At 46.4% G+C, this 14,011-nt stretch overlaps 1 protein-coding gene across 2 annotated transcripts in view; it reads left to right on the top strand.

The window, feature by feature from the left end:
- Nucleotides 1-14,011, top strand: part of DOCK1 (dedicator of cytokinesis 1) — a 2,312,292-nt gene that overhangs the window by 266,484 nt on the left and 2,031,797 nt on the right. For both annotated transcript variants that reach the window (XM_069611483.1, XM_069611484.1), the window contains exons 9-10: nt 4,882-4,963; nt 5,436-5,571. In XM_069611483.1, the coding sequence (XP_069467584.1) occupies nt 4,882-4,963; nt 5,436-5,571 (218 nt within the window). The remainder of the gene's footprint in view (nt 1-4,881; nt 4,964-5,435; nt 5,572-14,011) is intronic.

Here is a 14,011-nt window from a genome sequence, read left to right as displayed (position 1 = left end):
GGCCCTGTGATACCCAAAACCTTAATTACCTATTTTCAAATAACGGTTCCCTTCTGTAGAGGAAGTTAAGCAACCTTTTCCTTACACTGTTCTGGAGAGAACCCCACATTTGGCCCAAAAGCCCACACTTCACACATAACATCTTTTTGTTTCTGATGTACCTGTATCTGAAATCTATAAAAGAAACCATTTAAAAATGAAGTCCCAAGACAACTATGGACTCTTAACTCCCATAACCACCAAGGTACTGAGATGAAGAGGACGACAAGGGAGTTTGTGAAAAATGACAGGTACTTGAACTCTAACATGAAGACTAGTTGTTTTTCCAAACCATCAGTGCGTAGGACATTTAAAGCCCACAACCGCACTGTCAAGTCGAACAGTGCAGGAGAAGGAGTTGCTGCCGACGTTGAGGCACACAAACGCGAAGCACGCTGACAAAGCTGGCAAAACAGAGAGAACCGCTGGGACCAGAGGAGAAGTACCACATGCAAGCAACCAGGGCCATCTAGACACTGGGAGCCACACAGGAGCTCCCTGAGGTTAGGCCGCTCGATGCAACAGCATTTTCCAGCCTGGGCCGAGAAGGAAAACTGGCATGTGACTATTGAGCTGCACAGGACACAGGGAGAACATCTGCACACTCCAATCTGGAAAGCGGGCGAAGGAATCACTGTGCACCAACAAGTGTTTGATTGCTATAATACTGCTAACACAGAAAATACACACAGTTTGTTTAAATGCAGTCAAGACAAAGTACAAATTCAGAATTCAACAAGAAGAATGTTTGAATGCAGACAAGGCAAACTATGAAGTCAAACCCCATTCAGATATAGATACATGAGATACCAATGTGTGGAGAAGATTGAATAAGATTACCAAAGACAGATATACCAAGTACCTCACGGTATATGCTGGTATGGTATAAACAAGGAACTGTGGAAACTACAGAATTGTGAAAAGCATAAATAAGTCCTGGCAGGCGAGTACACCATGAAGTTGAAATTGTATGAAGATCTCTGGCAGGGGATTATACCAGGTGATCTGTGAAACCTTAAACGTTCTGGCAGGTGAGTACACCAGCCAGCTGAAATTGGATGAGGATTCCTGGCAAGGGAGTATACCATGTGATCTATCAAGTTATAAGAAGCACTACAGAAAGATTGTTGCAGAACTTATTGTTTAAACAAGAACTTTGTGAGTCCAATGAAGACACAAAGGAACTGTTATCTAAAAATAAATTGTTGCCATCCTATTTACTAATCCAGGAGAAGGGGACCATCCTCTGGATCCAAGGATCTATACCTTGGGGAACATTTTTGTTTGAAACATTTTGATACTTTGGGTTTTGACAAGACAGGCATTTCCTTGCAACCTTTGTTGTTTTGTTTTAGCGTGAGTGCCAATGTGGGATGTTTTGGACACAAGGACAGTTTTGTCTAAGAACTGACATCCTGACACAGACCGACCTTTAACTTTAGAATAGGGCTAGAGAGGTATTATTCCAACCCCTTTTTGTTTAATAAATTTGAGAATATGACAACTTTGTGTCCGGCTTTCATTTCTGACCCCTCACAGCCCATCTTAACAGTGTTACCTCTCCAGATGCTTTTGCTTCCTTTCTGGTGCTCGGTTCGGCAGCTACTGCAATTTTCATGCAGAGATGGGGGACCTGATCTCTATGCTGCGGTCTGATGTCGGTGTCTGTTTACAGGCCCCAGGCCCACCATGGCTTCTGTGTGGTCGTGCCACCAGGTGAGACGGCCCCTTGGCATCTCCTTCTCTCTGGCCCATGGCTTCTTTGCTGGTCAGGATGCCAGCCTTCATGTGTCTGGTTAGCGATTTGCTGACACTTCATGCTACCACCAGCTCCACTGTCTAGCGTGGCTCTGCCCCTCCAGGACGTCCTACCATTAGAGGATCGCTTCTGCATAGGTTTCTCTCTTTACCTTTCCAAGTTCCTCATTGTTTCGTGTACCTCATCACAAACAAAAGGGGTGTGTCGCTGCTCTCTGAATGTGGAGTTCAGGTGTGATTCTTTAGTACCTGAATCCAAAGAGATTTGTGAAATGTCACTTTTGTTTTTGACTCTCCCATTAGTAACAACCCTTAAAATTCCCATGTAAGCAGGTGTTCTGGACAGCGAGCACCTTATTGGAATGGGAGTCCTTGTTCCCAAGAGGGGAGTCACTTCCAGCGAATTCCTACTTGTCCAGATCCCTATCGAGCATCTTTCTAAGCAGGTCCACCTGCCTAGCCTCAAAGGGGGTGGCTCCTCTCTGGAAAATAGTTCAGATTATTCACATTACATATATAGACGTAGAAGAGACTAATGTGACTTCTGTTTTTCATCCAACAAATACTGACATTGTTTTTATATGATTGGCTCAAGGTAATACTGGCATTCCTTTGAACTCAGCAATGGATAAAATCAACACGCCCCTTTTAGTATGGCAGTGAGAAGAAAGGGATGGGGAACCTTGAATAAAAGAGAGCGAATCCTATTCAGAGGCGAGCTTCTGAAGTACAGTCGTCCTGGAGGGGAAAAGCCATGCTACACTGTGTAGCCAGAGGTAGCGTGGAGAGGTGCAGAGAGGAGGCTAAGATGCCGGAAGGCTGATACCCAGAAAGGCGATACAGCCAAGTAAGAGACTGGGATGGAAGGACCGGTAGCATGACCATGCTGCAGCCTTGGTGGGTCTGGGACCTGGGAAAATACACTTGGAGGACAGAATGCAGGAATGACTCCTCCACTTGGAAGGCAAGGACCATAGAGATTGCCGAACTAGGCACAATCAGAGAAGAGACAGGGATGGAAGGACCAGATTACCTGGTGGCATGAACACGCTGTACCTGTTGTGGGTGTTGTACCTGAGAAACTATGCAGAGGACAGAACGGAGGAACGAATCATCCCCTTAGAATGCGTGGCCCACAGGGACTGCCGAATTGGGGAGAAGTAAGAGACAGTGACTGAAAGGACTGTCTTACCTGGTGGCATGACCACGCTTCAGCCACTGTGCTGAGTCTGGGACCTGGGAACCTATGCCAAGGCCAGGACAGAACGGAGGGATGAATCCTCCACTTGGACTGTAGAGACTGCTGAATCAAGCAGAAGAAGAGAAGTAGACGCTTACATGCTGGCAATGCTGGCAGAATGGTGAGCAGCAACATCCCAGCTAGGATGTCATCCAGCTGAAGCACAGCGAAACAAACCAAACTGAGAGAAAAACTGACAAGGAGGGTTGCGGGAGTCCTAGAAACCAGAGTATTGAATTTTGGCAAGAAGCACATATACTACCAGATAGATTAAGTAAACATGAAAGCCAGAGGGACTTGGAGATCCCTCAAAAAAACAAGTGACAATGGTAAAAACATAGTAAAAGGGAAACTGGAAGGTCCAATCAATTTGATAAAAATACAAAACCATTAGAGAGAACCTGGTCATGGTGGTGTAAAAGGAATAGGCAAACATTCCTCACTAAGAAATCCTGACTTCCATAACACACCTCCATAACTATGGGTAAATTCCCTCCCTGGGACGCGCTTCTACCCTCTTTTGACTGTTTCCTTCTCTGCTTGTCCGTCATGTTTGAAATTATGATCGCAATGAGTGTTTGCACAGACTGTTTGCACCCACTGCTAGTTCCTGAATTTGGTTACCATTCAAAGTTGGTTGTGTTTTAGTTTCCTCTCCAGGCCAAGAGTTCAAGACTGAATATATCTACAAAGCAGTCACGGGTGTGTACCTGGAAACTAAGCTCCACATATTTGGTGGCACATGCTCCTCATGCAGTAAATCAACCAACCGACTTGAATCGCAAGTTCTCTGCAAAGAGAGGACCTGCAAACAATCCTTCTCTTGTCATGCACCCACCCTGTGGAACTCAATCCCAGTATTGGCTCGCAATGCACTCACAATTATCCAATTTCACATACCTCTCAAAACGTGGCTTTTTCAACAACAGCTGACCAAGGACTAATCCCAATGGATGCACATATCTCCGTACACACAGCAACTCACTGTACTGTGCTGTTAAAATATGCCAGCCCAAATGCTAGCTACTCTCATCCTGTACAGCACCCCACTACTCTTGAGGTCAGCGCTTTAAACAATAAAATTAAATTGGGTCTATTTCTTCCACTGGTGCTCCAACATATGCAAGCAGCATAAGATACCTAACAGCAGACGTGCCACCTCTCTAGCCCCATGTTCATTTTCCTTGTATAGTTCCAGCTGTATACATTTCTTTTTGTGTAAAATTGGATACTTACAATTTAGTCGATATTTCTTTTGTAATGCTTTGATGCAATTTCTCTTCACTGTAGCACAAGACGATATTTGGAAAAAAACTTGATTTGAAATATTATTACTTAGTCAGCCTAAGGAGGCTTTTACTGCTTGTCCTTGGGTAAGTTTAAGGTGTAATTGCACAATGTGCATATTTCAAGTCAGTAGTTTCTGTGCTAATTGGCATTGATTTTGAACCTTAAAATTGGGAAATATTAATTTAGAGTTACATTTAGTGCAATCTGCATCCTGAAAAACCATGAAAAGAATGGCTCTTCTTCACCATTGTTTTTATTGTACATTAAAGTACTATCTATTACAATGTCACATTTGTTCTTTTTATGGACTTTCGGGGGTGTGGGGGGTGGGGTGGTGGGGGGGAGACTTGGTAGAACAATATCACATTTTCCAAAAGAAATGCTTTTATTTCAATGAAATATTGTATTTGTGATTAACAGTAAAGCTAAAAAAATGTTAGTTACAGAAATTGGGATACCAATAAAGTTTTTTCTGAAATGTGAAACTCATTTGAAAATGTTTGTTAATTGGAGTTCAACAGTATATTCCTGTCTATTTTTATTTTTGCCTTCAGTGAAAACTATCTTGTGCGATGGTCAAGTTCAGGGATGCCAATGGACATAGATAGGTTACACAATCTACGAGCAGTTTTCACCGTAAGTTTCTTCTTACCAATTATTTTCTGTTTATTTTTGTCATTCTCGCCCTCCCTTTTCTTTTAACACCTTACAATATTGATATCTGTGCATTGTTTAAATAGGGTAGAAATAGTTGATGCTTGTATCCATTAAATGCGTGCGTCATGTCATGCATTTGGTCCTCCCTCATAGTGTTTGCCACTAAAAATATTCAGATTTCCTTAGTTTCTCTATGGTTTTAATCCCCTTAAACAATGGTTGTGTTGGTGATTGTTTAACAATAAAGTAATTATCAGTTATACAAAAGATGTAATTTTGCATAGTAGTCATTCTACATTAGTCGGGAAAAGTGTTTTATATTGCTTGCAGAATATTTCCTTTTCCCATATATATTTTATAACTGTTTTTTTGTCAGATGAAAATGATTTGTGTAATGCCACTGATGTACTAACAAAAAAGAGTTAAACTTGATGAAAATGCCTCCTTTTAGGACCTTGGAAGCAAAGACCTGAAAAGAGAGAAGATATGCTGTGTGTGTCAGATTGTGAGATTAGGTCGCATGGAGTTGAGAGATAATAACACAAGAAAACTAACATCCGGACTACGACGGCCGTTTGGAGTTGCAGGTAGAGTGTCTTTCTGTGCCCAGTCCTGCATAGCTGATCATGTTAGTGTTGATGCAGTGGTTTAAAAGCAACATTTTTGGCTGTTCAATTTCTAGGTAGTTAAGGACCATGCATGTGTCAAATGTTGATAGCGGGTAATGTGCTTACATTTGTATTGTCTGATAAATGTTACATTCTGAATTTAATTCTACATTAACAAATATTTGTCACAGGCCTTGTTGAGAATACTCCCACTGCTGTGAACCGACCGCCATGCCTTATTGCCATACTGTGGATCTGCAAAATATTGTACCACTGAAAGAAATCATTTAGCAAACTATGTTAATTCTATTCAATCAACACCTCAAAGTTCAAGCCATGTTAGGGTTCAAGTTTAATAATACCTTTGATAAAAAAAAGACTTGCCTAAAACAAGCATGACTTTGCAGACCAGCATGTTCTCATCCATTTCCCGGTGTAGAAGCTCTGATCTTGAATCTCCGGGAAGCCATATTCTGCTGTTCAGAAGTAAGCTGTAACTGTTCAGAGAACAGCATGTCTCCTGATGCATGTTCAGAGAGCATCTACTTAGTTGTTTGTTTTCAAAACTTTTGACAGGGCTGTGGAGGTCCTTGTAGCATCACAACATACCTAAGTGAATTGTACACTTTTCCATAATTGCTCTGTTGAGATTATATATTGCAATGAGAATAATTCAAGGTATTTCCATTTGATTTTTATTTTCAAAACTAGGCATTATCTTTAATATGACAGCTTAAGTGTATTTATTGGGCTTTCGAGAGGGGTTTTGGTGTCATGGGATTGTTGTGGCTAACCACAATGTAGGCTCTGCTCTTTAGTACATAGGGTGAGGGAGATTAAAGGTGGCCGTTATATCCCTGGCATAGGGGTACATCACAAAGCAAAGGTGTGGGCAGCCTTATTTTTACTTTTATATTATTGCTATTGTACACAATGCCCACATATTGGTTGGTAGGTAACAAAAGGGGCTACCCTCTACGTGGGAGGATGAAGGGCTGAAGGGTTGTACAACAAAAGGGTATTCTACCACAGGAAATGTTACGACATTACATTATTTCTGGTATCTTACTCATAGTAAAAGCGTCTGGTACCATTAAAAAGATTTTTTGTTTTATGCACCCAAACTCAACTCTATTTTGGATATGCAGGATCAATCTGCACAGATACCGACAAACAATTATTTGCTTGTGGAACAGCTTTATTTAGTTCCCTGTTAGTTTATCTTTTAACACTTTTTTATTTATTAATTTTTGTGCATTATTTTTCGAAAAGCAATGTAAAACAAGGTACAAGTTGACACATTATTCAGATGCATATAAACGAACAGAAATACAATGGAAAACAGACATTGATCTGGCAAGTGCTAGAGACCATCAAACAAATTATCAAAGGTCAAATAACTCAATTTAAGGCATTTTGGGCACTTGCACATACAAGAGAACACAACCCAAATGTTGATAAATTGTGCTCAGATTGCGTAAAACATTTTCACGGCGTCAAGGCCTGTGTCCTAGCAACAAATGGAAGTAAGAGATGACAATCCATAGGTCTACGCCTGGGGGAAAGACCCCCGGTTGATTGTGGGCTTCACAGCAGATGAAAACATGAAGACATGAGCCCAGTCTCGCCCATTGGTGAACTCCTGTCTCCTGGGGATATGTGTGGTTCCACGCCGGACTACAGGGCTAGAGGTTCCTCCTACACTAGGACTGGCACATCCCCCTGGGCATAAAAACAGGTGCCAAAGACTGGCTGGTTGGCATTTGCATTGCAGCCACCTTGATTGAAGTACCCCTTTTGTTCACTGTTTTCAAAAGAAGTCCGCTTGAGTGAGTAGGACCAATTAGACACAGAGAAGAGGGCCCCTTACACGAACAATGACAATCATCTCCACATATAACCATTTTTGTTCTGCGGCTGGCCTGCGTGGAAGTGGTTGGGGCTTAACTCACTGCTTCTAACTTAGCCGAGCATCACCACATCCCGGGTGTGGATGCTAGGGCCACATTGGCCATTGAAAGAAAGCCAATACAGAGAGGCAGAGGGAGATAAAAAGGTACCAGAGGAAGCAGGAAGGGTCGTATATTCGGGTGAGGTCGGAGGAGAAGGAGAAAGTAGATGAACAAGAGACCAGGAGGAGGGAGAAAGGAGAAGCAGACTGTGGAGGTGAGTTCTGCAGAAGGCAAGGTATTGGCTAGTAAGTGAATGTGGTACTGCGTTGAGAGTGTGGCAAGTGTGGGTGCGAGAAGAAGAGAAAGAAATAACAGTGGAACCAGCTACATACAGGTGTCCGAGAAGCTGCGCAGTGCTGCTAGGTGATAGCAGTGAGCACACACAGCTACCAACAAGCACCCTAGACCACCAGTGACTTATTCAGGGGCCAAAAACTCTTGCCAGTTTGGGCATAAAACGAAGACAGTTTGTTACCCTGAAGAGATCCATGGGGAAGGAGAAAGCCCCTACCATGGCTACAGAAAAAAACACTGTATTTACCACTCACCCTAAATTGCTTCCGTCTTCTGTTTCTAAGCAGGATATATGAGGGTGCAAACTCCTTGTTCTTCACTTGGGCTTTCCCCAGGCCCACGAGAACCTATATTTCTATACTGACCACGATTCTCTGTGCGACATATAGTCTGAGGGCTGTAAATCTAGATAACCACCAACCAATCCAGCACAAAAGAGTGGAGACATGCACTTTTGGTGGTGTGGTGCAGGGTCATGGGAAGCAAAGTTAGCAAAGTCTGTGTCCCCCAGTTGGAGGCATATCTCATTGTGCACTTCCATATGCAAAGCGTCCTTACTGCCTCAGGTCAGGCTACTACTGGATAATTGTTTCGTTTTATACACTGACTTTTTCCCTGTGAATCAAAACAAAGGGAAAATGTAAACAAACAAAATGGCTGCCATGGAAAGGAGAGTAGGGACTGTGTATTCCCTTCTTGTGTTCCATGACCACCTGTCACGGATCGGGAGCAGACGCTCTTCAGACAAAAGTGTTCCCAGCGCGTCTGCTCTCAAAATGGCCCAAAAAGAAGGTAAGTGGGGTTGGGAGGGCGGGGAGGGGATTGTTTGGACTGGGGGGGGTGGGGAGGGATGGAGGGAAAACACTTACCTTGACCCCCAGCAGGGGAAGATGGCAGCCTCCAGCCGTGTGATGGCTTGCTTCTGAGTCTCCTCATTGGCTGAGTGACTGCCACATCCCCTGCCGGGGACAGAAAGAAAAGGGAACATTGGGAGAGGGGTTTACAGGTCTGGTAAAGGGCCGATCAGATTACATGTGACAATCTGATTGTCCCTCGCCTGGTACTAATTGTTCTTTGATGGCCGTATATTTATAGCTGTGTATTTATATTTCTGATGTTTGTTACTCTGCTTAGAATAACATGCTGTGCATAGGTCCGACATCCAGTGGTCACTGCGGAGTATTGCATTTTGTTTTTCGTAGTCGAAAAGGGACGTCGACAAGGCGTGTCTGAAATACTATCCCTATAGTGCCGTGCGTTGTACCCACAATCCCTCACGCGTCGAGGTCCCTCAGATTGTTTTTTTCCGCCCAGATACTGGTCGCCTTTACGCGGAGCTCCTCGAGAGACATTGCAGATTTCATCTCCTCGACCTTTGGTCGTTTTCCTATTTAATATATAACACATCGATCCCTCCCTCGACGCAGTTGTGAAGCTGTCTCCGCCGAGCAAGATCTTCGACGGAGGGGACGAGCGGAGGAGATCCTTCGGCGTTGTCGAACACGTGGCCTGGCCTCGCAGGCCAAATACAGTAGGGAGAGTGGGGTCGTGGGACATCTCTGGTTCTTTTTTGAGAATGCATTTCCTTTTCCCCTTCCTTTCCCTTGGGGTCGTTATCACGATTTATTGCCTCGGCTATGGAGAGGACACCCTTTAGGTTTTGCCCGCTTTGCAAGGGCAAGTTTACTTCGAAGGACAAGCATTCACGGTGTAACCGCTGCTTGCCCCTCGATCACAAAGAGGAGGGTTGCACGGCTTGTCGGCTTCTTAAGCCAAAGACTCTAAAAGACCGTAGGGTCAAGAGGTGGGCGGCCTACGCTATGTCGAAGGCCGATTCTTCACCGGCCGCTGCTACCACCGACAGTGACGAGGAACGTGATAACACGACCTCCGCTACGGAAGTCGTAGACCCCTCTAAAGAGCGCTCGCGCTCTTCGTCATCTGTCCCCGGCCCCGACGGGCTTGGCTCACGCCCTGCTTATGGGGATGAACACCCTGGCGACACTGACGCACACGATACCACACATAAGCACACAACCCATCGTCGAAGACGAAGAAAGCATCAGCGCCCAAGGAGACGCAGGTTCCACCGGCGGCCTCCTCGGACCGTTCAGGTTCGAAGCCCCTCTCGCAACCGCAGCCGCGACCAGCGACTGGGCTTTCAGCAAATAAGGGCGCCGCCCCCAAACCATCGGCCGGAGCGCACCAGCAGAGAGCGCACGCCGCCGTAGAACGATCGACACACGATCGACACCCATAACGTCGAAACCACAGCCCTCCACTGACAAACGAGTCGCAGAGAGCTTGGCGAGGATCGTTGTAGCCAACGCCCAGAAGCGTACGCCAAAAGACACGTCGAGCGCTACGCAAACGTCGAAAGACACGCCGAAAAAGCCCGAAGACAGGGACTACCCCCTTCAGTCGGGGGGGACCCCCAGCACACCGGAAGGCTTTTCGGAAGGCGACGGGGCACTTTCCTCGATGTTATGGGAGAGGTCGAGCCGTTTTCAGCTAGATGACACTAATTTTCCCCCGCTAGACCGCTCAGGGGTACCCCATGAAACCATGGAAAGGTTCCATCTCTGCATGGAGAGAATGGAGAGGTTTATGAAGACCCAGAACCCTCCTACTCCCAAGAGAACAAGAGAAGGGCCTCAGGAGGACCCCAGGGCCAAATATCCGAGACTATTCAATCCCCAGCAGGACACAGCCTCAGATTTCCATAATGTGTATGACCTCACTGGTGAGGAACAATACTTGGAGGAGGAGGATGAATTTGTGGACGATGAAGAGGGACAGAACCAGGAGGAAGGTCTGGAAGACAGCCCAGACATGGTAGGAGAAGGCTTCGGAGAAAATCCAGAAGAAGGACCTTCTCATCCCTGGCAATCCCCATCAGTATATTCGGACACTGATGTCCTGAACCTAAATCCTCCTGACAATTCACATGTTAGAAACACGTCTCCCATTGACGATCAGCCCACATTCAATGCCCTGTTGCGCAGAGCAGCAGCACATTTCGAACTGGACACTGGGGAGATCTCTCCTGAAATAGACTTTGTGGAAAGAGTAATTAAGGAGAAACCCCCGGTCAGCCAGACCATTCCCCTCCTCGCTTCAGTGAATAGAAGAATCATCCCTTCGCTATCCACACCCGCACTAATCAGAGGAGTTAATCCAAGAATTGAAAAACTTTTCACTCCTTCACCCTCAGACCCGCTGTACATCAGGGGACATTCCATTCCGGATTCCCTTGTAGTAACTAATACAAGGAAGAGGGCAGGGGTGCCGCTGTCCACCAGCGAGGCACCACCTGACAAGGAGGGCAAGAGGTTATATGCCCTTGCAAAGAGAGTCACATCCTCGGCTGCCTTTTCGACAAGAATTGCGAACAACAATTCTTTGCTAGCTAGGTACGCAGACGCGCAGTGGGCCAAACTGCGCAAAGACGCTGAAGAAGTGCCGGAACCACTACGTACACGCCTGCTATCAACTATTGGCGAAGGAACCCAGGTCAACCAGAGTATTGTAAAGAACTCTCTGGACGCTGCAGAGACAGCGGGACGTTCCCTGGTTCAGGGAATACTCCTAAAACGCCATGTATGGCTGCGCAACTCAGGGTTCAAACCGGAGACGCAGGCGTCTTTAATAAATAAACCTGTTGAAGACTCAAACCTCTTCAGGAAAGCGGTGGATGAGGCTCTGGAGATGGCTAAAAAAGAGTTTGATACTATCAAAACTCTTGACCAGATCTCTAAGCCCACTACCAGATGCGGCTATGGCAACAAACGCTTTTTTCGTGGCCAACGCCAACAGCAGAATCAGCAGCAACAGTACCCTGCCACCAATTACCAGACCAATAGTGGGCAGTACAGCCAAAGAGGCCAGCGCCGTGGCAAAGGGAGAGGTCGGGGGTCCACCCCCAGAGGCTCCCAAGCCCCCAATAACACCAAGTGACGCGAAGATTCGCGTCCCCTCCCATGCAACACCGGTCGGGGGCCGGATAACATCCTTTCTTCCAGCATGGGAGGGAATAACGTCAGACCGCTGGTTACTTTCCACCGTAGCCCACGGATACTGCATCGAATTCAACGGTTCCCCAACATACAGACCCCCGAGGGGACGACGCATGACACCGGAACACCTGGCCATCCTTCTCCAAGAAGTACAACTGCTGGAAAAAGGAGCCATAGAGGTCGTGCCTCTATCTCAGGTAACGGAAGGTATTTATTCATTGTACTTCCTTGTACCCAAAAAGGATCTAATCATGCGCCCTGTATTAGATCTGCGCCCAGCGAACAAGTTTATCAAACCCCAGAAGTTTCGTATGGTGACCTTACAGGAAGTGATCCCACTGCTATCACAGGGAGATTACATGACAACATTGGACATGAAAGATGCATACTTTCATATTTTAATGTTGCCAGCGCACAGAAGATACCTCAGGTTCATGATAGAGGGCAAACACTACCAGTTCAGAGTGCTACCCTTCGGCATAGCATCGGCACCAAGGGTATTCACGAAGGTACTGGCAGTGGCCCACCTGCGCAGGTTGTCCATCCCAGTTTACCCTTACCTCGACGACTGGCTCATAACAGGGGATTCTTACGAAACATGCTTCTCCAATACCCAAAAGACTGTAGACCTTTTGTTCCAGTTGGGCTTCTCCATCAACGAAAAGAAGTCCAGCCTAGACCCCAGCCAAATCAAACAATTCCTAGGGGCTCTAATTCAAACAAAGGACGGACTCGTCTTCCCCTCCAACGAGAGGGTCCAAAACATGCTGTTTCAGATCCCTCAATATGTGACCGGTCGAGAGGTGACGGTACGCAAAGCAATGCGCTTGCTAGGCATGATGGCGTCGTGTATTTATTTGGTACCTCACGCGCGCCTGCGCATGCGCCCTATGCAAGAGTGGCTCAACAGCCAGTGGTGTCAGGCCAGCGGACTATGGGACGATCTAGTGGTGGTCTCGCAGGCCTTGGTTCTCTCGCTACGGTGGTGGACAAAGGAAAACCTGGAAAGAGGGAAACCCTTTGCCACACCCGCGGCGGAAGCCACTCTAACCACAGACGCATCCCTCACAGGATGGGGGCTCACCTATCCCATCAGACTGCTCACGGAGTGTGGACTCCGAACGTAGCATCCAAACACATAAATCTACTGGAGCTACTAGCTGTGTTCAAGGCGCTAAAAGCCTTCCAGGAACACCTACAAGGCAAGACTGTGTTGGTCCTTAGAGACAGCACCACAGCCATGTACTACATCAACAAGCAGGGGGGCACCCACTCTCCAGGACTGTCCAAACTGGCCCAAAATATATGGAAGTGGGCTCTCAAACAAAACATGTTCCTACTGTCACAACATGTACCAGGGGAACTCAATCTGCTGGCAGACAAACTCAGCAGAGATTTCCCCCTGCCCGAAGAGTACGAATGGCGACTGCACGAAGACATCATCTTCGACGTCTTCACACAATGGGGATTCCCAGAAATGGACCTTTTCGCAACCCTGGAGAACTCACAATGCCAAAGTTACGCCTCCAGGTACCCCCAGAACCAATCCAAGGGGAACGGTCTGTCGATGCAATGGTCAGGGAAATTTGTTTACGCTTTTCCCCCCGACTCCCCTTCTCAACAAGGTGGTGCACAAGATGCACCAGGAACAAGTGACCATGATACTGGTGGCCCCAATGTGGGCCCGACAGCCATGGTTCGCTCACTTGATTGAGATGTCTCTATCTCCCCCAGTGAAACTCCCCTGCCCTTACAACATGCTGTCACAAGACAAGGGCAGGACTCTGCATCCATGCCCCCAGAACATGAACTTAGCAGCTTGGCTCCTGAGATCATAGAATTTGGACATCTACAGCTCTCGCAGAGATGCATGGACATCCTCAGGGAAGCCAGAAAACCTAACACTCGCCACTGCTATTCTAGCAAGTGGAAGAGATTTGTCATCTGGTGCAGAGGAAAAAGCATCAACCCGATTGACTGCTCTCCCACACATATTGTTCTATACCTGACCCACTTATTGGATTCAGGTCTAGTGTTCAATTCCATTAAAGTCCACCTAGCGGCACTTTCTGCATACACCACTTCCCAACTCAAAGTGTCGTGGTGGAAGATCCCTGTTATAAAGGCCTTCATGGAGGGAGTAAAGAGAATACACCC

This window comes from Ambystoma mexicanum, chromosome 8 (assembly GCF_040938575.1).
Source record: "Ambystoma mexicanum isolate Mex_15411 chromosome 8, UKY_AmexF1_1, whole genome shotgun sequence".
Classification (NCBI taxonomy): domain Eukaryota; kingdom Metazoa; phylum Chordata; class Amphibia; order Caudata; family Ambystomatidae; genus Ambystoma; species Ambystoma mexicanum.
Note: the sequence above shows the minus strand (reverse complement) of the source record. Positions and strands in the feature narration are given on the sequence as shown.